Consider the following 26,272-nt stretch of genomic DNA (forward strand, 5'->3'; position numbering starts at 1 on the left):
AATAATCAGAATCAGAAATTAAAAATAAGCTTAATTTTATGGCTTCAGTATCAGGTGAGAAATTATTGTCTGTTATTTTTTCCTTCCCTCACACATGCGCTTAGACTCCGCCCCTTCTCGTAGCAGCGAAAGCTGATTGGTTGAATATAGTTGGCACTTTCATCAGTTATTTCTAACAAATATTGAATTGCATTTTATTTTATAAATGTGTAAAAAACTAAATATGTAAAAATAATCTAGCTCTATCTAATAGCCGAGTAAATTGTTCTTTATTAAAATAGTTTTTTTTTTCAATTTATGAATTGCAATAAAATAATCATTAATGCTAGATAGCTACAAATCCATTTTTTCTTTTTTCGTGTTAAGAAGATATAAATAAGATTATTAGGATAATTCCCTTCACCAAAATGAATTTGAGTCTGGCAACAAAGTGATTGAAATTTGGCGCCACGCCCCCAAACGGTTCTGCGTGCCCAAAGCAATGACGCAATACGCGCTAATTTATTAAACTGGCAAAGATTTATAACTCCTAAGTCTCAATTTTATAAGCAATTGTTTTGAGTAAAATATAATCCTTCCTACGTAAGGCCATAATTTTCGCACAGCTCTAACTGCCAAAACAATATTAAAATGTAAATAAAATATAGCTTTCAATACGTATTTTTATTTTTGCTTGTATATACAACACAAATACATTTTATGGGTGATATTTATGATATTTATCGAATATTAATGTTCATCCAAATGTGAATATACTCTTCTTAATTTTTCCCGCTTATTTTTATTGGCGTGACGTTTTTCTTGCTTCCAGGGCTTGCTGACCATTTTATCAGTTGTCTGCGCTCCAGAAATCCTGAAAAAATATATACATTTCATATGCAATTTTCAATTCTGCACCTGGCAACAATATACGATAACCGACTACACTCTACTTTATTGCACTATAAGTCACTCTAACTGAGTGAGGAATGCTAATTCCATGATATGAATCATCAATTCAGATGCCTTTGAACATTCCTTCAAGAAATAATTGTTTACAAACATTGAATTCATATCAATCGGCACATTTTATTTCGAAATTAAATGATTATCCAACACCTTATACACCATTTTAAAACACCTTGTATTTCATTAAATAGAGTGTAATGCCTACATAATACCACAGAATGTGCACATAATAATCCTCGAGATGAAAGAGACAGCGTTAAATATTATCAATTATATTTAAGGGGAACCTAAATAAACTTTTGAAATGGTCACCCTGGACCGGAGCCAAGCGTTAATTCATAAAATTTAACTAGTTTACGAGGAGACGGAGGGTTAACGATCGTGAAAATTGCTCAAAAGTATATTTGTGCGCAATAATTTGTCCAGTTCTAGAAATGTCCAGAGTTCCAGTACATTCTAGAATTACTGTACTCACCGTCGGTTTAACCGCGCTTTTATATGTATTATGCTTCATTATTCTTCTTGTTTAGGTGAATTTTATACCCATTTAAATAATACAGAGAAAACGGCATTTTTTATTACCTGAATATTCATACTTTTGCAATTTAAGCTTACTATAGTTGAGCCAATATAATAGGCAACATTTGACGTCTATCAATTTTATCTTCATAGGGTAACTAACTACCTTAAAAACATCGATTAAAGCGAATTAATCGATACGGACTTGAAACAATTGTCAATCGAACTTGAAACACATGTCAATAATTTATGATGATTTTTATTCCCAAGTAACCAATGCATTCGATTCTAGATGTCAGATTTCGATTTTTAGAGTAACGTCTCTGGTATTTATAAAGAAAAAAGGTTTATTGACACAAAATTGTAGCGACGTCAGTTCTTTAAATAAGAAAATGTTTAGAATGGTTTATCAGTAAAATCAAATCTTAAAATTAGTTGCATCGGTCATTATTATTATAAACTAGCGGTCCGCCCCGGCTTCGCCCGTGGTACAAAAAACACATCTTTTCTCTACATTAAAACCATCCTCGTACTTCAAGGAATATAATAAAAAAAGAATTATCGAAATCGGTTCAGCCGTTCTCGAGTTATGCGCTTACCAACACATTTTGCGATTCATTTTTATATATAAGATATGTAATCGTAATTGAAAAAAGTTAAGCAAATGTGCAGTTCTAACAAAACGAAATATCATGTTATTCTATGTCGTCGTTACTAGGTTACGTTGTTGAATTATGTTGAACTGTCAAATGTTGCCTATTAAAATGGCTCTACTATAACTCCTAACAACTTTCTAAAAATTACTTTTCTGTTCAACACACATGCATGACATGGAACATCAATTAAAAGCTTTTACAGCGCATAATAAACCTATAATCACCGTTTAATGTATTTTCTATTTTATTTTTCAGTCAACGTGAAGCTCATAAGGGTGCTTTTCCACCAATAATGTGCGAGGATGTGTAGCGAGGAATGTGTTTGTAAATAACCAATAGTATCACATCAAACGGTAAACGCTTCAAAAATAATTGCAAACTTCATACTAAATGAAGCAATATGATTCTTTACAAACGCATTGCTCGCTACACATCCTCGCACATTATTGGTGGAAAAGCATCCTAACACAACACCAATGAAGCCAAAAACAGAACAGATTGCATTTTTAACTTTAATGAAACTCAAAACAAAATTTCCCAACATTTTCCGTTACCATCCAAAACTTATTTAATCCGGTAACCGAATTCTTCAGATCTATATTTGTTTAGATATAGTTGAAGCTTGCAAAAGCGTAAACTCTAACGCATTTAGATTGAAAAACACTAACCACGTGTTTTTAAAATAAACAACTTTAAGACTTACATATTCTTTGATACTTGCACATCTTTCAAACATACATTATTCTCAATGTTGTTTCGCGAGAGAAATGCGTCCATTTCGGAAAATTTGGAAACGTTTTAAATATATTTATTGCTCGTGTATCTCGTTACAAATTGCGTATAAATAAGTTGAAAGAATTGGGTTTATGAGATTAGACTAGTTTTTTTTACTAGATCCCCTCTTTAAAAGCTGTTTAGTTTTTACCCAACAAGTAATAAATGATTTCTGTTTAATATGACAAAAGTGCTTCTAAAAGAAGTTTAGTAGTTTTCATAAAGTTTATGTAAACGCAATACTATTTCTTGACGGACGTATAATGTATATAAGTTGTAAATTATGAAGACAAATTACTCCTTTTGTGGCATAAATTCTATTTCAGTATTAGCTTTACGTCATCGGCGAAGTTTTCAGAGCATCATTCTGTTTTCTGTTATTAGTTGAAAATAATTTGCTCTTAATATTTTATTGGATCTTAACTGTTTTTAATGAGAAATATCGACCAATAAACATTTAAAATATGTTTAATAAATTTAAGTCTCAATTATTCACAGCTAGAGTTAGAAATAATAAAACATTTTTAATAACTTACCCCAAAATAGGTTTCCCTTTAACATGCGCTCCACTTTTCTGCATCGCGAAGAATGCGTTGTCAATTTCAGTCGATTTGTTCAACCAACCCTGTATGTTATTTGAAAAGTTAATTAATTGAAAAACAAATTAAATATCATATAATTCAATGGTCACATATACATATATGTTCCAAAGTTTCCAAAAAATACAATTAATGAATCTTTTTAGTTTGAATTAAATCTGTCCGTTTAAAGTGGGTCAAAATCGAGTCTAAAGGAGTCGGTTACATACAAACATACAGGTGAAGCTAATAAAAGCGTGTAAAAATTAATTCTAACAGAGAGTTTACTACTAATTAATGAATGGAAATGAATATAGAAATGATATTCTTACACACATTAGTTCCTTAGCATCACTACATACTATAAAACAAAGTCGCTTTCTGTGTCCGTCCCTTTGTATGCTTAAATCTTTAAAACTACGCAACGGATTTTGATGCGGTCTTTTTTAACAGATAGAGTGATTCAAGAGAAAGGTTTTAGTATACAATTTATAAGGTTTTAGACAAAGCGGTGGAAGCCGCGGGTGGTAAGCTATATTTTATATGATTTGAAATGAGCAAAATACAGAACACAGCTATAGTTGAATAAATAAATAATTCACTTTGAGTTTGAGTTTAATTTATCCCAGTCAGTCCTTTCCTACATTCCCATCATTAAACCTTTCTTTACGCATTTCCCATTTTAAAATAAACTACATTATATTCTAAATACATTATATTGCAATGTTATGTGCAAGCGTCTTAATACCTGAACAGATTTAAATGTACATTATAAAAAAGTATATAATAAGAATTGAATAAAATATATCTTTCCCATGAAAACATTATTTGTTTAGCCAATTAGGACATAGAAATAACTGAGTAATTTTCACTCGATAAAATTAACGCGAAAGAAGACGAAAAATCAATGAAAATTAAAATTTTGCATCCTAGATAATCAATGTGTTTCATTTATTTTCACCTTTTCGACAGAATAGGTAAGTAGCTCGTATTTAAACCTAGAATTACACACACGATAAAATGGTGGAAAGACGCGGGTTCGAATCCCGCCTAGTGATAGATTTTTTCAATTCTTTAATAAAAAAAATATATTTATAAAGCATTTGAATGCCATAAAACCAAAATATCAAATTCAATCCTTGAATCTTGCCAAAGAAGTTTCACTTCTGACACGTATGCTCGGCACACACGCTCTTTTTTTATAAATATTTTTTTTTTCAACTACCCACCTCAATCAAAATCTCTCCTTACGCACATACATACGGTAGCCTGGAAGAGATCGCTACCTAGCGATAAGGCCGACTTTTGTACATGCCTTTCTCTATTTTATGTTATTCCTGTATTTGTATTTTCTCATGTGTGAGCAATACAATTTGTATGTTTTTAGTATTAATTTATTTGCTTTTTATGTGATTAATTTTTCTTTTATGTGTACACTATCTTCCCAAATTTGCAACTGTAAACTGTATGCTTGGTACTGGTTGCTTGGAAGAAATTCCTATTTAGCCATAAATCCGCCAATTGCTTTTGATATTTTGGTATTGTACAATTAAAAATTGTGTGCAATAAAGAATATATAATATAATTACTAGCGGTCCGCCCCGACTTCGCCCGTGGTACATATTTCGCAATAAAAGGTAGCCTATGTTCTTTCTCTGGGTCTAAAGATTATCTGTGCCAAATTTCATCAAAATCGGTCCAGTAGTTAATGCGTGAAAACCATACATACATACATACAAATCTTTCCTCTTTATAATATTAGTATAGATAACTAAAGTAAATAAATAAATACCCACCTCAACAGCCCTAGCCTCCCTTGGGGTGGGTTTCCTCGTCTCATTCTTCTTATCTTCTATCAATATTTCAACAGACGCAGGTTGAAAGCCCGGTGGTAACTGTTCCCAGTGTAATCTACCACTTGCCGCATCTTTTAGTAATAATCTAGCTGATCTAGATTGATCTGGCTGACCGGCTGCTGTCATGAAGCCTCTGTTGACTGGAGAAGAAACATTTAAAATATTGAAGAAAATTAAAAAAAATTGTTCAGAAAAAATAAAGTACACTTTTGTTACATATTTTTCGTCATCCATACTTAATATTATTAATGCGACAGTAACTCTGTCTGTCTGTCTGTTACTCAATCACGCCTAAACTACTGAACCAATTTTCATGAAATTTGGTTTGATATTTTGATACCCGAGAAAGGACATAGGCTACTTTTTATCCCGGGAAAATGACGCAATCCCGGAAATCCCACGGGAACGGGAACTATGCGGGTTTTTCTTTAACTGCGCGGGCGAAGCCGCGAGCGGAAAGCTAGTTCTAAATAATAAGGGATTTACACTTTGGTGATTGATGATACTAATAGTATAATATATATGTATATATATGTATATGTGCCTCCTGAGTAAGGTTGGAGTTATTGGTTGGCTTATTGTGAAAATTGAGAAACTGTCTAGCTATCAAATAAAATGAAATAATTTAATTATTGATCAAATTATAAAAACCAAAAAATTAATTATATACATAGATTGAAATTTGAATTCAAACTCAAAACTCAAACTCAAACATTTATTTATTCAATTAGACTTCTTCTAGAAGCACTTTTGAAACGTCATTAGGTACATATTTTTAACATTTACCACCGATTCGGAAAGCAGTATCTACGGAGAAGAATCGGCAAGAAACTCCATAGTTGCTCTTTTTAATCATGTCAGTTTTACAATTTTACTAATTACATATATTATAGTAATATGCCAAAGAACTGTCCTGTGGTTTTTACGCGACAACCCTCCATGGGTTTTTATCGTCCATATATTCCTTCATACTGTAATAGGCTCTCTGAACTAGTACATTTTTTATATATAAGTTTTAAATTTAGAACTACTAACCTCTTCTGTAAATAAATTAGAACGATATTTTATTTATTAGATTATCTCCCTAACATTATCAAATATACTAGTTCAGAAGTAAAAAAAACTCACAAGCATGTGCAGTCAGAATCATCTTATATTCAAGATCGGTAGACTCATTTTCTGGCAATAGCAGTCCATATTTCTCTTCAAACGTGTGTTTACTGACCAATTGACAAAGACGCGCCATTGCTGCGTCGTGTGCTCGCATCTATAGGAAAATAATTAGTTTTAATAAAAAAAAAATAATTTTTTTGAAAAAAAATAAATGGAAGCATCTTCTGAATGAATTGCACAGATATAATAACACAAAGAAAAGCAACGACCATTGCTGGTATCATAATAATAAAATAAAAATATATATAAAAATACAATATTACTAGCAAAATTGTACAAAGCAAAATTACCATTAAATAAAAAATAAATTGAAGGGTATAATTATTAAAAAAATACCACTAATAGATAAACATATTGCTTAAAATTAACAAAATCACATTTCTCTTGTAAAATATAATAATAAACACCACATTTGTATGACAAACCTGGTCAATCGGCAACACAGCAGTGAGCAATAGATCGGGAGCCACTGCATACGCTGGCAACACTAACCCAGGACAGTCTAGTAACTCTATATCATTGTCTAGAATTAGTGACTGTATGTGCCTTGTGTGTCCAGGCATTGAACTAACACTAACCTGAAATTAAAATATAAAATTATCTCCAGCTTATATATTTTCATTTATAACAGAAAAATCCCTAATGTAATTGAAAAAAGTAGAAAAAAATTGAAAAAAAAATTTTTTTGAGTAATATGGAAAAAGTAAGGTCAGTAACTAAATAAAATCAAAAATACTATTACAATAACATAAAGATACAAAAATCATTGTTTTATAAACTATAATAATTAAAAATATAAATGAAACTATTAACTACCTAACTCACTTACCTTTTTTTTTTTTTTTTTTTTTTTTTTTTACGTTGGGAAATGCCTTTACGCATCCCCCTCGACAGTTTTACTGTCCAAGGGGGTATGTGGGACTCGCACGAAGCCATACCCACTAAAACCCAACGGTTGCCGTCTATCCTCTTGAACGGCGGGGGTTAACAGCCAGGCCTTGTACCCCCGCCGTCTGTGGCGACTGCCGCTTCTTGGCGGCCCTTCGAGATCCGGGAGTGCCAATGGGCGACGATATTAAATAATATCGTCGTTCCATTTCCGGATCTAACCACCTTACGCCGCGGGGGGCTCCGGTTTCCTTGCCGCGTGCATAACTATAATATGCGCGTACCTACGGAAACCTCCCCCCGCGCTTTTTCTCTAAGGTAGTTTACGGCTGGCGCTGGTCATAAAGACGCCTACGCCTGCCGGGTCTGCGCCGACGTAGAGGATCCGCCGCTGGGTCGTTCTCTCGGGCCCTCTCGGCGTCCTCTTTTCTTTTCATAACCGTCGCACAGAAAGTGACGACGGTCTTCCATGCACGGTCAGTGTCGCCAGTGACCATAGTCTCTACAAGGGCCCGCAGGGTCAGCTGGGTGTCTGTTCCTAGCAGGCTCTCGAGAGACCTACGCTCCTCTGTCCATGCTGGGCATTCCACAAGCGTGTGCAAAGCCGTATCTTGAGGGCTGCTACAATGATGGCAGGCGGGAGCCGGTTCACGACCGATTCTGTGCAGGTAACTGCCAAAGCAACCGTGCCCAGACAGAACCTGCACAAGCCGGTAACTGACCGACCCCCACCGCCTATCCACCCATTCCTTGAGCATCGGGCTGATTGCGTTCAAGGTCCAGGCCCCCACGCGGGACGAGTCCAGTTCTCGACGCCATCGGCGAAACACCGCGTCACGAGCTTCCTGTTTCCATCCTTGGAGCATTTCTGAGGGCAGGTTCTCGTCCCTCTCTCTTGCCTCAGTTCTGCGCCAATAAACTTGTGCCAGGGCAGCGGCTTCAAGATGCCAGGGAGCAGTTCCGGCAATGACACAAACCGCATCATAGGAGACGGTGCGATACGCCCTAGCCACTCTTATAGCTACTACTCGTTGGCACCGCCTCAGCACGATTGTGTTACGCGTCAACAGTTTGTCCGCCCATATCGGACACCCATACAGCGCTTGTGATCTTACCACTCCAGCGAAGAGTCGGCGACACCCCCAGCTCGGCCCTCCAATATTTGGCATAATGCGGCAAAGAGCCGCTGCCGTGGTGCCGAGCTTGGTGGCTAGTGCCGAAAAGTGGCCCTGGAATGTCCATCGCGGATCGAGCACCAAACCGAGATAGTTCAGTCTGGGCCCGATTCGGATGGGCACCCCGCTCACTACGATCTCTTCCCCGGGTGGTGGAGCTCTCCGGTGGCCGTGGAAGCATATAGCCTCAGATTTCTCGAGGGCTACTTTTAGCCCTAGGCTTTTGATTCGACCAACTACTTGTGCCACTCCTGCTGTAGCTCGAAGTCGCGCCTCCCTGAAATCCCGGCCCGTGGACACCACTAGGGTGTCATCAGCGTAGCAGATGGCGCTAACTCCTTGCGGCAGCCCTCCTCGTAGCACGTGGTTGTACCCGATGTTCCACAGAAGAGGCCCCAGTACGGAGCCCTGTGGAACACCGCGTGCAACACTATGGCTACCCCAACCATTTTGCCTTGGGAAGGCAATTTTGCGCCCGCAGAGATATGAGTGGACGATACGGCGGAGATACAACGGTAGCTGGTGTCGGGCGAGGCCATCTAATATTTTGTCCCAAGGCAGGGTATTGAATGCATTGGAAATATCTAAGGATACTGCCAGTGCAACCCCGCCTTGGGAGACGCATCCTTCGCAGATGTCACGAAGGCGGGCTATGGCATCCACTGTGGAGCGTCCCCGCCTAAAACCAAATTGCGCGTCCTGAAGGTCTGGTCCTATTCCTGTCAGGTGGGTCTGAATGCGGCTCGAGATAATGCGCTCGAAGAGCTTACCCGCTTCGTCGAGGAGGACGATCGGCCTATATGCTGATGGTGAGTCTGCCGGTTTGCCGCTCTTTTTTAGCAGGACTAGGCGCCCCATCTTCCAACGCTCCGGAAACCTCCCGCTCTTAAGGCATTCTGTTAATAAGTTACAGAAACGCTGCTCCAGTCCATACGACAGGGCGAGGGACAACACTTTACCGTGCACTCCATCTGGGCCCGGTGTGGTAGTCTTCCTTTTCAGACGGTCTACTGCGGCCTTCAGTTCGGCTAGGGACACGTCCGAAAAGGGTTCATCGCAGGTCAACTCTTCCTGTTCGATGCTTCCAACTCGACTCGCAAGGTCGGTTGCATCGAGACTACAACCTGGAAATAGGGTGGTCACTACCCTTTGGAGCAGCGATGGCTCCAATGTAGCTGTTAGCGGTGGTGCCCAAGGACGCAGCTTATTCATTACTAGCCTGTAGGGGCGTCCCCAGGGATCCAGGTTCAGCGTGTCTAGCAGTTCAGCCCAGGCTCTTTCCTTCGCAACCGCGATGGCATCTCTGAGAGCCTTTTTGGCGTTCTGATAATTGCTGTATCGTTCGGCCTCCTCCGCGGTAGAATAGTCAACGCGTCCCCTCCTTCGCCTATATTTGGTGTATCGGCGTCTGGCGGTCACACAAGTAGATCGGAGCCGCGCATGTTCCATCGACCACCAGTAGACTTTGTTTTGTGGGAGAAATTTTCTCAGTCTTGACATCGCGGCATCCGAGACTTGCGTCATTGTCTCGGCAAACCATTCCGTTTCGGCATCTACATTTATGGTATCGGGTTTCGGACACCACGCCCTGATTAAGGACGCTAGCTCTAGTAGGTGTCCATCCAGGCTCTTAAGAGACCACCTCGGATTGGTCTCGATAGTCGAAGAGGTATCGAGGTTTGTATTCCTCGTAGTACCTGTCGTAGGGAGAACCTCGAATCTGATATATTTATGATCAGATAAGGTCTCGACCTCCGACAGGACCCGCCAACCTTTGACACGACAGGCAAGAGAGGGGCTCGCGAAGGTCACGTCCACCACTGAGCCACCCAGCATGCGCACACATGTGTGTTCGGTGCCTTGATTCAGTGAGACCAGGTTTTGAGCCGCGAGCCATTCCACGAGGACATCTCCACGGGCATCTGAAGCTGAAGAGCCCCAAGCCACGGATTTAGCGTTCAGGTCTCCAGCAACGATGATTTTGTTAGGGCGACCCCATTGAATCAGGGTGCCCACTTCTCCCAAAAACGCTTCAAACTCAGGAAGAGTTTTATTCGGCGAGAAGTATGTTGCAATAACAACCGTGTCGATGAGCCTGACAGCTACGCATCCGTGACCCTTCATATGTGCGCGAATCGGAGGTGAACCTTCTGCTTGTGTCACCACTATGGCAGCCACTTCATCGAGGTCTCCAATCCAATTATCTCGCCCGCCGGGTACGGCGTAGGGTTCCGATAGTATTCCAAAATGTACTGACCACTGTGCCAGGCTCTGAATCAATAGGTCCTGAGCCCTGGCACAGTGGTTGAGGTTTGATTGCAGAAACTGTAGGGCCATGCTACACTGTAACGGTTTCTACAGTCTCCATAATATCTGTTCCTTCTGTCTGGGAGCCGGCAGTAGGTTTTATGGGCCTCCTTTTAGGCGCCTTGTCCGTTGAGCAGCCTGTGCCACCTAAACGGTGGTCTGCTTTCCTGCCAGCAGCCGCACATACTATGCAGTTTGGCTTAGCGGTGCAGCTGGCGGCTTTATGGTCTGGCTGCCCGCAGCGGTAGCACAACTGGCTGCGGTCGCATTCCTCAGTGCAGCGGTTAGCAACATGACCAATTTCGAGGCAGCGGAAGCAACGTAGCTCCCGTGGCTTTTGCACCCTTACCCTCGCCGCAACCCATCCAACTAGGAAACGTGCCTCGCTGACTTTTTTGGCCGCTGTTACAGGGCAGTTTACCCAGGCTGCGTACAATCCGGTTTTGTCCTTTTGTAATTGGCTCACTCTTATTTGTTCGGCCGAGCATTCACCTTTTATGACTATGGCTTCCTTGAGGTCGTTCACTGTCACAGACGCATCAAGACCTGACACGCGTAAATCCGCCATTTTTACGGGCCTAGAGACCTTTATGTTTTTGTTCTTAAAGAGGGTCCTCAATTTGTCTGACAACAGATCAGCCTTTTCGTTGCTGCCAGGTCCAGAGATCTGTATGACAGTCGCTCCCGTGACCGCTTGGCGAAATTTCACGCACTCGATTCCGGCTTCTTTCAGGTCAATTTTGGATCTCGCCTCTTGGATAGCCGTAGCATACGTTACCCCGTTGGTCTGGGCCTCGGTTGGGATTGTTAGTACGACTGCCGCGGACCTCGGAGCTCTTAATTTAGGTTGTGCTAACTTAGGTGGTTGTGACACTTTTCGCGATTCCACCGTGTGTCTGGTTAGCCCGGCCTGTTGCACTTTATTAGCACTCGCTCTGCCCTTCTTTGCTACAACTGACCATCCCTCCCCAGAGGTGGCTGTAGACACCGCAGGGCATTCCACGTCGAGATGTGTGGAGACCACCACTGCTGGGGAGAGAGCAGGAGCCGGTTCTTCCATCTGTCTTTTATTACCTGACTCTTTTCCCTTCTTATTCTTCTTCCTGTCTCCCTTTTTTTTCTCCTTAGTCTCCTTAATTTCTTTGTTTTTTGTCGCATCCTGAGTTGTTTTCGTTTTAGTTCCCCTTAGTCTTGGTCTCGTATCATCTGAGACTTCAGGACAACTCTCCTGTTGGGTATCGGCGATTCGACTGCCTCGTCTATCCACCGCAGTAGGGACGCGGGATCGCAATTGAGGACTTGGTTGAGGCTCTAATTTTTTAAGCCGCGCATCAATCAGCTCTCCCAGTTGACGAATCATCCTGGCTTCGAATTCCTGCGACAGCTCTGCTGGTTGTGAAGAGGCAACCGGGCCCCGTTGCATAAGCAGTCGCATTTCACGCATCTCATTTTGAAGAAAATCTAGCCTTATGCGCAGACGCTCATTTTCTGCACGAAGAGCACTTGTTTCATCAGTTAGCGTCCTAAGAGCAAGAGAATCGGTATCTTCTCTTATCGCCTTAGCAGCTTTTCTTAGGTCGGCTACATAGGTAGTTTTGAGATGATTGGACGCTTTTGCTATCTTTTCTACGGTCGCCAGGTTGGCCTCGATCCTTTTCCGTACGTCTTCAGTCGCTGTGTTTGCGCCAGCCGTATGCAACGTCACGGCGGGCGAACGCACAGATTTTGGCTCTGGGTCTACTGAGCCTGATACTCCGGGTTCGGCTTCCGCTTGACTATCCTTCTCTGCCCTCAGCGTCTTGCGCAGGCCTGTTCGTGGTTTTCTCCCAGAGGAGGACGCGATGGAGGTGTCACTAGAGCTTCCATCATCCAACCGAGAACGCTTTCGACATCGCCAAAAACGTGACTCCTTGTTCGGGGTGCATAGAGCCTCCCGGCGAGTCAAGGGACTCATAGTTGTTCGCGAGTTGATGCTCACCATGGAGTTGGAAGAGTCCGACTCTGCGGCCGCATCTGTTACCACAAAAGAGCGGTTGACAGTTCCACCAGTAGACGTTATAGATGTTGGGGTAGCGCCTGTCACACGCTCCAACACAACGTTACATCTTTTAACCGCCGATTCACTCGGCATTCCTCCTTCTACTTCAAGTTGGGGTTTCATAATGTACTAGGTAAAGTCCCACGAGCATGGGGGATGTATACAGTCCACCCGGGAGGTGCCCCCTGTTCCCGGGTAACCCTACTACACCCCGGAGGGCGGGCGGTATCCGGGGGTTGGCCACTTAGACTTGATCTACTCGCCAAGCCACCTGCCACCCAGAGGGAGGCAGGAATTCGACGCCGCGCTTAGGCCCCGTGGGGCGCCCCAACGCCGAATTGGAGGGGTTTTTTCTGAGGTCACCTTCCTCTTGGGCCAGCCGATTAAGGCAAGCCCCCTGGTCTCTAACGTGCCGCTAGACATGACAACGTCACACGTTAGAGGTAACAGTTTGCCCGGCGGAGGGCCAAAGCCCCAATGCCCAGCAAAAGACATCCTCCCGCTAGGCCCGCCGTGCCGCGGTTCACCAACCGCCATCCACCGCTGTATTTCAGCCGCTGGTCTCTAAGGACCTTCTTCAGTCATGCCCATAGGCATTCCGTCAACCCGTGATCTTGTTCGGGCGCATTCATACAGGCGAGCGGAAATAATGGCTCACCACCACCTGCCTGTTGGATGAGCCTACTCCAGGGCCGCATCCCGTATAGTTTTATGAAAAACAAATCGGGAGCGGCACGTGTGTATTCCATATTAGCTTCCCCAAGATGCTGGCTTGCAACCCAGGTACTGAGCCCCCCCGCCACGACAAGGCTTGGAACGATGGGAGGGACCTAACTCACTTACCTACCTTATTAAAAATAACAAAGAAATAAAACATGCAAATATTATAAACATGTAAAAATACTCACTTTCTTAGTCTGCATTAACACATTGACAGTACTAGATTTCCCCACATTAGGATAACCAATCATGCCCACAGTCAATCTGGGAGGATTCTTCAATTTATCCACTTTCATAGCCTTCAGAACCTCCACTAATTTATCCCTCCCAAATATTTCATGTGAATTACAAACATTGCTAACATTTGATTCAATATCTTCACTAATACTTTCTAGATTATCATTTTCTACTTCTTTAACTTCAAAAGGCTCTATAGGTTTCCCTAATCTCAGATTTTCCATAACCTTATCTAACGCTATTTGAATTGCGTCTAATTTATTAGCTGTGCTTGTAACGGCTTCATTTATAACTCCTAAATGTTTTTTGAATGTTTCTATGTCATCTTCTGTTTCTTTTATTTCATCCGGTTTTGTTTCTTCATCAGAAATATCTTCTTCATCATCAGAAATAGATTCTGTGCCAGAGTCAATAATGGTGTCTGGTTTTTCTATTTTTTCCTCCTCTGAAATTTTCCTCTCTTTTGTCGTCTTCGCCGCTGAGAAAAATATTATTGATATGTTCTGAAATAAAAATTTAAATCATGTAGTTTTTTATGGCCATTTTATAGGTTTTTTTTTATAGTGACAAAAGCTGAATTCTTATTGGAATTTTAAAAAGTAGAAGAGAAATTTTGTACCTCTTTTGTGAAGTATTCAGCCCAGCATTTTCGAACATATTCTGTAGTCAAATCAGCTTTGTTTAATAAAAGAATAATCTTGCACTTTTGTTCAGTTGCATACTTTTCTAGATCTAAACATCTGTCAAATTAAGAAAAATGAAAATTAGCAACCCTATTGTGTTTTAAGTTAGAGTAAGTTAAATTATTAAGTAATTTACTACTTTTACTGTATGTATTAATTGTACTTGTATGTCGTGTATTGTGAGATATGAATAAATTTTTGAACACAACATTACTTTTGAAATATGTCTTGACTATGGATAACCATATTTCCGCTATTGTGTAGAATCTCTAAAATTGCATCAACACATTGACAGTACTAGATTTCCCCACATTAGGGTAACCAATCACGCCCACAGTCAATCTAGGAGGATTCTTCAATTTATCCACTTTCATAGCCTTCAGAACTTCCACTAATTTATCCCTCCCAAATATTTTGTCTTGACTGTGGATAACCATATTTCCGCTATTGTGTACAATCTCTAAAATTGCAATTTAAAATTGGAATTTATCTTGCAATACCTGAATAACAACGGGTTCCTAGCATCCAATAGAAGCAGTACCACATCAGACTTCTCGAGTGTCCTCCACAATTGTTTCCACAACTCAATATTCCGTTCATACGGTGTAACGGCCGCTCCGAGCGAAGCTTGCAATTCATTGAGGTGACGTCTCCAGTCCAGGAAGGAGTCCTTCTCCCTGCTTATTTGTTCCTCAGCTGTGATACCTGGGCGCCATGGTGGTCTAAATTGTATAGAACATAAGTTACATTTAAAATATTTAAAAAATATTAATAAATTAATCATGTAAAGGTTTTCAATTGCAAAATGTCTAAAAAATATATTTCAAGTATGTATTTTTTTATATTTTACTAGCGATACGCCCCGGCTTCGCCCGTGGTACATATTTCGCAATAAAAGGTAGCCTATGTTCTTTCTCAGGGTCTAAAGATTATCTGTGCCAAATTTCATCAAAATCGGTCCAGTAGTTTATGCGTGAAATCCATACATACATACAAACCTTTCCTCTTTATAATATTATTATAGAAGTATAGATAGTATAGATAACATAAATTTGTATACAAAAATTTACATTTGTCAATTTTTGTTTTCTTTCTTTTGGCTAATAATGTGGAGCTAAAGAGATATAAATCAAAGCTATCATTTTCAATTAAGTATGTATAAGGTATGTGTATAATAAATATACCTTCTTGGAACTGTTAATGGTTCATCAAAATCGGGTTGTGAGATTTGCAGTTCCACAGCACTTGGAGCGGACTTGACGTATTTCACATTAAGCTTCTCTGCGATAAATTCTCGATTTGCTAATTCCGCTGTAGACAAAAATTCTTGTAGAGATGATTCAGCTGTAACTGATTGCAAGTTGAGTCTCCCCCATTCGTATCCATCATTAACTTCTGTTGTGTGCAGCTAAAAATACAATATTATAATCAATAATGTGTTTTTGGAAGAAACTTAATAACTTTTAAGTGTAACAATACATACCAGAGTATTATCTTCTACATGACGTCGATGTCGATTTTTAGCAAATCTATCTTTGATTAGGGAACGTCCAAGAGTATCTTTATTTTTCTTCCCCATTTTGGAATGTTTGTGCGTATTCTTCTTTCTTTTTTAATGAAATTAAGGTTATTTCGTTTACAAATAAACGTGCAAAAATTGACAGGCACAAATTTACTATGACACGTGACAAATGACATTTCCATATTTTGACAAGAATGACGTTTTGGGTTCTTTTTTAAGTTATAAACAGACGTTCGAATTTGGTACGGACCGCACCGTGACCTTGGTGCGCTCCGGACCATATTCGATCGTGTGTACAGTGGTCCGCCGGACATAATTATTATTATTGACGGTACGGTTGGTTCGATGGTTTTTTCATCCGAACTTGGTGCGGACCGTACCAAATTCGCGCGTGTGGACGGGCGATCGCACCGGACAGCGCATTAGTCATAGACTATATACTTATTACAGCTTTAGTCATAGTTCTACCGCCAAACAAAACGGACGTCGGTCGATCGTTATCAATGGCGATGGCGTCGGATGACGTGGCTAATACTGAAAAAAGATTAATAATATAAATTTTAGAACTCTACAAAGATTTATGATATGACTGCATATGTCTGAATGAATCCCTGTCTTTTAAATATAATTTTGCCCATTCTTTTCTCTTCGTTTTCTTCTTTTCAATGGTTGTAACTTGTACTTGTACTTGTACCAAAAGAAGCCTTGAACTGAGGTCTACATGTGAAAAAAATACAACATTCTAACCACGAATTTATTACGAGAAATAGATTTTCAAAGAATTCGGTTTGACTTTTAATGAGATTACTATGATCAATGCTCGAAATATTCACAAAAAAAGGAGATTAATTTGTATTAATTTGATATTATTGAATTGTCTTATAAATCTAAGATATTTTTTTTGTTCCGTTAATTTATTACATATAAGGATTAAGTACCTACCTATAATAATATATTGAAATATCGACTATAACTAACGACTAAAACATAAACAAAAACTTGGTAATAGATAGATGATATATATAATTTTGTTTACTAGGGACAACCCTGACATTCTTTGAAAATCTATATCTCGTAATAACTTCGTGGCTAGAATGTGGTATTTTTGTCACATGTAGAACTCAGTTCAAGGTTTCTTTTGGTACTAAACAGAGCTTCTACTAACGCCTGCATATAATATAAAAAATAAAAACGAAAATCAGTAAAAATTACAATACTTTCGCCTCTATCGACAATATCGAAAATTTCAAAAAGGGATAATTTGCGCCTTTAGTCACTTCATATATTAGCAACGTAATAAATTATCTAGTCGCTAGTGTATCTATTTTTTTATACGAATTTATTTAGCTCAGTCGGCCGCGAAAATTCCAATATTTTAAATGTTTTTTTAAAAATCGTAAATTTAATCGTAATTTTTAAACAAAGAATATTTTCTTTGTGCGGCAATGTCTGGACGGATAGCCGAAACCGATTGAATATTGAAACTGTAAAGGCGAAGCTGCAAATTAATTGTAATTTTAAATTATCGTGCAAAGATTTTTATACATTCGCTTTAGAAAATGAAGAGCTATTAAAAGCTGTTTCTTCCAACAGCAAATATAAATGCCAAAAATAAATTTTCTCTATTTAACATTGCTGTTTTAATTATCTCCCGTAAAAAATAACTAAAACTCGTATTTTTGATGCTGTTAACCCTTAAATCAAATACTGGCAACCCTAGGTGCGGTGCGGTCGTGTGGCGAGTCGATCGCACCGCACGAGTACGGTGGTCCGGTCGCACCAGTTCGAACGTCTGTTTATAATATTAGGAAGTCCGAAGTCTTGTTTATTTGTAATGAAATGTGAATAATCTTTGTGATAAAGCTATGTGTCATGCTAGGCGTCCATTAGAGGCGGATCGGGCCGGGCCGCATCGCAACGGGCCGTCTCTAATGGACGCGCTGTTTGCTCCTGCGTCCACCTGTACGGGGCACGGCGGACCGCCTAGGCGGATTTTATCTAACAGACGCTCGCCGCTTACATCCGCCTGCCTGCGTCCACTAGACGGGTCGGGGCGGGCCGGGCCGCAGCGCACCGCCGCGCCGGCAGAAATCCGCCTGCGAAGCGATATCCGCCAATGCGTTGCGGCCCGCCCCGACCCGATCCGTCGCTAATGGACGATGTTTCATACAAAACATAGGCCGGCGTATTTTTGCGATGCGATGCGGCCCGGCCCGATCCGCCTAGTGGACGCCAGCCATTATAAGCCGAATTAAAAATGTCTATAGTTTAAAGCTCGCCATTTTTTTAATTTCTTTCGGAGTGAATAAATTACACGTTCCTTATATGATATTCGCTATCGCTATTCAACTCGTGACTCGACGACCAACGACGAAACATTTATAATTAAAACTCGACACTGGCAAATAGTTTAGTCTTATTGCCATGATAAACGAAAAAAAAAAATTGTTTGACATTGACAGATAAACTATTGATGTTTCGAATTTCATGCGAATTTCCCTCAGAATCAGAATTTCCACTTTCAGTCATGGATTTTTGTTATTAGATGTAGGAAAATAATTTAATTTTTATTCCTAGTTATTTTGCAGCGTCGAAATACATAAATAGCTTTGCATTTTACTATTAAGTTTAAGTGATAATGTCCGGTTATTATGACTATCACCGATGGGAACCCTTGGCCGAATTTAACTTCAATATCGGCGATCAATTCGAAAATCCTGAAGAATCTGACGAAGAAAATAATTACGTTTATTGTCTTTGTAGTAGAGTATTTATAAGGTATTAATATTATAACATAGCTAATTAATATTATAACTTAATCGATATTCCCAACAATGTAATTTTTGGTTATATGTATTTGAACTTAACAATTTTCACTTTTTAAGCACTATTTAACTCAAAGCTTTTATATTCCATTAATCTATTCTACTTACTTGTGACGTATTCTACCGAAAACGTCACAAGTATAAGTGTACAAGTAGAAGCATACACTTCCAGACAACCATTATTTGATAAAGTGGCTTATTTTATTTTAAAAATAGTAAATTATTGGTGGTATTTTTAGTATAAACTACTATTACTTTAATTATGCAGGGATGGAATAAAAACATATTATGTTGAAAACGAATATGGGAGTGAAAGCGATGCAGATTTTATTCAGGGATCCCAATCACAGGAGTGTGAAGATCAATCACATGTGCATTTCTCGCTAGATACATCTTACAAAGTTAAATGTGATGTAAGTCATTCTTTGAAATAATTTGAATGCATAGATATGCATAAAATTTTCATCAATAAATTTATCAATACTTAATAAATTAAAAATAACAATACTGACCAAAGCTTTATAAAGGTTTAAATTGTGCCTTCCCTTTCTATATTGGTGTAAGTGTATAATAACTATGATTCTATAACCATAGAAATTATACATTAAAGTACTTAAACAGTTTTGGAAAATTATTATACCTATTCAACTACAATATTATGCATGTTGTTATTGAGCTCAATCTTTTGTGTCTTTAATTAAACCAATAATTGCAGAAAGATGAAAACGCCAGCTGCTATTGCAGTGCATCCCACACGGATAACTACTGTTCAACCGATGAACATGACCCAGCTCAAATACATAGCTTTCACACAAACACTATTCAGCCTAGTGACAGTGGGGCCGACCTCACTTATCAAGACTACCACTCTGTCTACACATCAAATGACAGAATGGAAAAAATGGACGAAGATACTCCCATACAAACAAACAATATTCAAGAAGATTATCTATCTGAAGATACTTGGGAAAAGTTCTGGGCTGTGAATGGGGAGAGAATCATCTGGGCTTCTTGGATACACAAATATAGTGACTATATCAACCCAGCATATTTAAATGATGGTGAATTGGCGGTTGATGAAAATAACATGATGAAACAAAATTCAGCAGAGCCAATAAGTACAGATGTTACTGATTCCAATCAGAAAACAGACAATGTTAGAGAGAGGAAATTCTCATATGATTCTAAAGTTAATCCATATAAAAGGGGATCAAAAAATGATGATATAAGTGACAAAAGCAATAAAAATAACACAAACAATGATAAGCAAGATGGTGATGATGCATGGTTGTCTATAAGTAGTAGAAGGCGGTCTTGTTCTGAACATGACAGAATTGTCAGCCCTAGAACAGTAGAAGGAACAGATTCTTTGACTAATGTGACAAAGATTACCATTTCCAGCTGTGATGTAACATCAAGCCATGTAACATCAGAGTCATCACCTACAGATGATTATAGTGTCACATCATCAACATCTGAAGATCAGTTTAATGATCAAACTAGAATAGCTAATGTGGAGGAAAATAATGAACAGGCACCTGCAGAAGAAATGGACACAGAACAGTATTGGCAATTCTTGTGGAAGAAGCATTTTGGTGAAATTTACGCATTGCATTATGCAAACTATACTGAATGTCACAATGCTAATAAAATTGAAGAGAAATACGAGAACGGAGAATTGGCTGTGGATAAGAAAACAGAAGATGTAAAGACGTTAGATGTCGAATGTGAGAACAGTGAAGGGAATTCACAGGAATTGCCATCAGTTATTGAAGTTAGAACTCAAATGGATCAAGTAAATTTGGAGGATAAAGTGAAAAAGCCAAGGAAACGGAACAAGAAATCAAATCGGATCATTCACTCTGTTGGGGCCTTATTGCAGAATCTGTTACAAGAACCCAAAGATGATACCAGTGGATCGATAGATAGTGAAGTTTGTAAAGCGGATGAAAATGTACATGATACAATGAATGCAAAAAATGATAGAGAAGAATCTGGACATGATGCACAAAAAACTCAAGAGGATGAAGATACATGTGATAAAAAATCTGGAAAATCTACAAGGTAAGTAAAACTTTTACCAGTATTAATAAATAAATGCATTTTACAAATTTTAATAATTTTTTTACTAAAATGTAGCGTGATGTGATAATATTATTTTATTACAGATACAATAATCGTCAAATACATTCAGTTGGTGCGTTGCTACAAAATCTAGTAAATGATAAGGAAAAATATGAAGATAGTAATCCAGTTGATGGTGATAATAACCAAACTGATAACTCAAAAGGCAATAATATAAGTTCCAGAAATGTTACAAGCAGTGTAAGTGAATCAAATAATCAGCGTAGTAAAAAAAATAGTTACAATAATTCATATTATGATGATGGTGATGATGAACCACCAGAGGAAAAACCTACTACACTAAAAAGAAGGTAAATGTTTAATTGTACAATCTGCCCTTATTTTATTGATTCTTAGGACTGATAAATAATTATTTGAAAGAAGAATAAGTTTAATATTAATCTGGACCTGGAAATATTATGTAATATTATTAATTTATTAATTAAATTTTTTATAAATCAACAACAAAAATAAAACAATATGTAATGTGTAAAAAATGAAAACTTAATTATTAGTGGAACATACCTTATATGTATACCTTCTTGATAGAAGACGAAAAATTGTTCAATGAATGTTCACATAAATTTTAGGCTTTTTTTACCCAATTCAATCAATCTTTTGTTGCAGTCACGAAGTCGATTTAGAAGAATTAACAGCGGATAAGATAAACTCTACCTTTCAAACGATGGGATTCAGTTTTGACTCCGATCAAATGCCTCACGGTGAGCTTGTGTTTCGACGACGATTGAGGAAACTGCGGCTACCACGGTATAAGAAGACACCAAAGAAAATATATTTTGACGATGACGGGAATCCGTATAGTTCAGACCAGGTACTATTTATTATCGCTTTAGTAAGTAATCGCTGTTTGATTTTTTGTGCGCTTGTTTTAAGCTGTTACATGCAGAAAATGCCAAATTTATTGACCTGAAGACAATAAATGTTATGCCTAAGTAACGTTATGTATAAAATGATTTATTAAAGTTTCAGGACAGAGGTCAAGATTTACAAACAGAAGATGAAGGTCCTGAAATTAAATTGGACACTGACAAAGAGAAAGATTGTAATAATATTGGTGATAGCAAAGATATAGATTTAAAAGATATGTCTAATATTGGTACAAAAGATGAAATAACTAAAGTTAAAAGTGAAGAAATAAACATTGTTATAAATGAAGAGAATTTAAATGAAGTAAATGAAAATGATAAACAAGAGTTAGATGGTGATAAGGAAGGCAGTGATGATATTATGGAAACAAACAGTGAGTTTCTATATAAAATATTTAATAGTAGAAGAAATTCGATTGCTGAGGTAGATTCTTGGGTAGCCGAGAATCTAGGCATAGCTCCGGTTTGGCAGAATAACGTGGGTTCGAATCCCGCCTTGTGTACGAATTTTTTCTATTCATTAAAAAATTGTCAAAATATATTTTTATCAATAAATTTATCTATTATCTATCCCTTTACATAAATAATTCTTGAGAAATACACAGCATCTGTAAAAAAATATATTGGACTTTTTAAATGCTGTCTTTTCAAATGCTTGTTAATTTTGGTTATATTTTCATATTGGCCTTTCAAATGTGTTACAAAATGCTTTATTATTGTGATTATTATATTTTCAAATCAACAATTATTCAGATCAAACGAAACGCCGTAAACGTCAAAAGCGTCACTCGAAGCATGATGTAGAAGAATGCAATGCAGCTCATATACCAGAGGAGTTGAGAGGTGATCCTAAAATGATGAAATATTGGAAAAAACGACATTCACTGTTTCATAGGTAAGCATTTATAGTATACTAGTGGTCCGCCCCGGCTTCGCCCGCGCAGTCAAAGAAAAACCCGCATAGTTCCCGTTCCCGTGGGATTTCCGGGATTGCGTCATTTTACCGGGATAAAAAGTAGCCTATGTCCTTTCTCGGGTATCAAAATATATCCATACCAAATTTCATGAAAATTGGTTCAGTAGTTTAGGCGTGATTGAGTAACAGACAGACAGACAGAGTTACTTTCGCATTTATAATATTAGTATGGAGGTATGGATTTATGGATTTATGTTATACTGTACAGTGTACAATGTACATATATTTGTGGGTAATAACTAATAATTTTCGAATTTATAAATTTTCTGTGATTTTTTTATTTGCCAGTTCAATGTATGTGAGAACAAACTTTAATAATATAGTGACTACTGTGAAGTCTTTATAGCATTACATTGTTATAAAACTTCTGTTAATCTATTAATAAATCTACTTTGTTTTCGTTGACAACAAACACTTATGCGATTGCATTCGAAATTGACAAATTGAAAAAGATTGAAAAAATCTATCACAAGGTGAAATTTATCATTGATAAAGTGTTTCAATACTATAAAACTAACTATTATAACAGTTAAACACATTTGAAATTGTTTTAGATTCGACGAAGGAATAAAACTAGATCGCGAAAGTTGGTTCAGTGTGACCCCAGAGAATGTAGCTTGGCACATTGCGAATAAATACTCGTATGATGTAGTTTTGGACGCGTTTTGCGGTGCCGGGGGAAATACTATACAATTTGCTCACACTTGTCATAAAGGTATGCAATTTTTTTTAAGTATAAACTAGCGACCCGCCTGCGTCTTTGCCCGCTTTTTCTAAACTTCTTCCAATTAATGATAGTATACTAAAACCTTCGAGAATCCTAGTTACTCTATCTTTAAAAAAACCGCATCAAAATCAGTTGCGTAGGTAGTTTTAAAAATTTAAGCATAAGGTTATAGCCTATATGGACAGTGAAGAGATTTTTTTATACTTACTATGTAGTGATTTATATTATCATCCTATCTTTTGCTGGTCGAAATATAAAAAATCGTAATTCAATTAGTTTTTACTTTCGGATGATCTAACCTAACCAAAAAATCGTAATTGACCTAACTTTCCCTAACAATATTATTTTAAAATTAATTTGAATTAAATTTTTGCACAGATTATACAAGTATTTTATCTAAGATTTTTTACAGTTATTGCCATAGATATAGATCCATTGAAAATAGAAATGGCCAAACACAATGCTGAGGTTTACGGCGTCGCAGATAAAATAGAATTTATTGTTGGCGATTTCTTTGAAATGGCGCCAAATTTGAACGCGGATATGGTTTTTCTGAGCCCACCTTGGGGAGGTCCTAATTATTCTGATGTAAGTTTTTTATTTAACGAAAATATTCTAATTACGCTACTAAATTAAATTATGAAAACATATTATTAAAAAATTAGTATTTGTTCACCATTAGAGGCCAACACTTTATTAAGAAATTGTAAAAGTTTTATTTTTTACAAATTTTAAAGGATGATCTATCCATCCCGAGGATACTGCGAGCAACAAACATTACGTAAATTTATGTAATTTTAATTTCTTTACAGAATTCGGAATACGATATAGAAACTATGTTGATACCAAAGCCGGCTTCCGAACTTATGCGAATTGCGCGGGAAATTAACTCCAATGTCACATTGTATTTACCGAGGAACTCAAAAACTGATCAGGTAAATATTTTAAATAGTTCTTTTTAATTTATATATTACCAAATATTTTAACATCTGCATTAAGTTGTGAGATAATGTGTTGCAAATCACAATGTAAGACAGATAAATGGTATAATAAGTAATTACTATAATATTTAGACAACATTATTATAGCAAACACTTTAAAAATATAATTCTGTGGATAATATTCCACAGTATCATCTATACTATCTATACTAATATTATAAAGAGGAAAGGTTTGTATGTGTGTATCTATGTATGGTTTTCACGCATAAACTACTGGACCGATTTTGATGAAATTTGGCACAGATAATCTTTAGACCCTGAGAAAGAACATAGACTACCTTTTATTGCGAAATATGTACCACGGGCGAAGCCGGGGCGGACCGCTAGTATATTATAGTATTATTAATATACATTTTCTTTTTAGATTCTTGCAATAGCTCAAGAAGCAGGTGGTACCGTGGAAATAGAACAAAGTTTTCTCGACAGAAGATTTGTTGCTATCACAGCATACTTTTATTAAAAAAATATAAACATCTATAAATGTAGTACAGAATTATAAATTACTTATGACATGTATGTGAAGATTTATTGAGAGGGCATTTAAAATGGCATGTTATTAGTAACCAAGTAGAAACATTATTTTCTGACCAATTCAATCATAGTGACGAAATAGTAAGTGGAAATGAGATATAAAAATGGTATATTATATGGATGTTTATCTTATATTCATTAAGCAGAGGAATTAGAAAAATAGATGTGTTATAGATAGAATAAAAGAGTTTGTCAAGATATCCTTTGGTTAGAAAGAGAGATAAAATTGTAGTACTTTTTAATATATTATGCGGGTAGAAAAAATAGGTAATTTCGTCAGAAGAGAAAGATAAGTTATTACAATATTCTATCTCTTTCTAACTTCAGAATACTAATTTGTTACTATGCTTCGGTCGCGAACCAAGAAGAATTTCGTACATTAACCCCGTACCTATATGCTATCTTTGTTGCATCCGCGTAAACATAATGTTTCCTGTTCGCAGCAAACATTTTTACACAAGAGCGACAGAGATAGGTTATACCAAGTCGATGTACGAAATTCTTTGTGGTTTGCAACCGAAGTATATACGTTTTCTACTCTATCTACAACACTTCTATAATTAGGAGTCATGTGTGTATCAATGATAAGATTTTAAATCTTCAATTACGTTGTTACCTTTCTAACTGTGTTGTAACTTGTAAGTAGCTTTAACATTCTGCACTTTCAAGATATCTTAATGTTGTGTGCTTCAATTTGATAAAAGCATGTTTTTACCATGTTAAAAAAAAACGACATTGGTGACATTTTTTACTATTGATCACCAATAAATCATTCAAAACTAAAATGCAAGGAATTCATACACACTACTGCATTATGTGTTTGATAATTACTGTTCTTGACAGTATATTATACAATATTGATTTACAAGGTATAACTAGGGTTTCTTATATATTATATTTGTTATTCCCATGCACAAAGCTACTACATGGATTCATTCACATCAATCTGATTTTATTTTTTTTATGAACAACTTGCATTTAATATTTCTAATTGTATTTTTCTTAGAAGTTATCGAAATATGTACACAACCCTATCCGCCTTTTGAGTGTTTATTTATGACAATAAGTTATAAGTGTGTAGTTGTAAATTTAGTTCATTTTTAATGCACAAGTATTTAATATACATA

At 37.5% G+C, this 26,272-nt stretch overlaps 2 protein-coding genes across 3 annotated transcripts; one reads left to right on the forward strand and one right to left on the reverse strand.

Annotated features, from left to right (window-relative positions):
* Positions 1–654: 654 nt before the first annotated feature.
* Ns3 (nucleostemin 3) lies at positions 655–16,228 on the reverse strand. Its single transcript, XM_090108015.1, has 10 exons — positions 16,036–16,228; positions 15,737–15,960; positions 15,053–15,274; positions 14,489–14,609; positions 13,821–14,372; positions 6,930–7,082; positions 6,460–6,598; positions 5,272–5,471; positions 3,434–3,522; positions 655–853 (listed from the first exon to the last, which is right to left on the reverse strand). The coding sequence occupies exons 1-10, from the start codon at positions 16,129–16,131 to the stop codon at positions 730–732; spliced, it is 1,920 nt and encodes a 639-aa protein (XP_089964141.1). The 5' UTR covers positions 16,132–16,228; the 3' UTR covers positions 655–729.
* A 2,335-nt stretch (positions 16,229–18,563) lies between these two features.
* Tgs1 (Trimethylguanosine synthase 1) lies at positions 18,564–25,581 on the forward strand. 2 transcript variants are annotated; one of them, XM_090108016.1, is made up of 11 exons: positions 18,564–18,852; positions 19,168–19,312; positions 19,615–20,963; positions 21,068–21,334; positions 21,651–21,855; positions 22,008–22,284; positions 22,664–22,805; positions 23,441–23,601; positions 24,026–24,201; positions 24,426–24,548; positions 24,979–25,581. In XM_090108016.1, the coding sequence occupies exons 1-11, from the start codon at positions 18,713–18,715 to the stop codon at positions 25,072–25,074; spliced, it is 3,081 nt and encodes a 1,026-aa protein (XP_089964142.1). In that variant the 5' UTR covers positions 18,564–18,712; the 3' UTR covers positions 25,075–25,581. The 2 variants fall into 2 exon arrangements, with proteins under 2 accessions (XP_089964142.1, XP_089964143.1); XM_090108017.1 differs by having other exon boundaries at positions 22,014–22,284.
* Positions 25,582–26,272: the final 691 nt, after the last annotated feature.

The sequence above is a fragment of the Colias eurytheme genome, chromosome 12 (assembly GCF_061535395.1).
Source record: "Colias eurytheme isolate Ceu_HAF_F1 chromosome 12, ilColEury1 Martin Lab GWU primary, whole genome shotgun sequence".
NCBI lineage: Eukaryota > Metazoa > Arthropoda > Insecta > Lepidoptera > Pieridae > Colias > Colias eurytheme.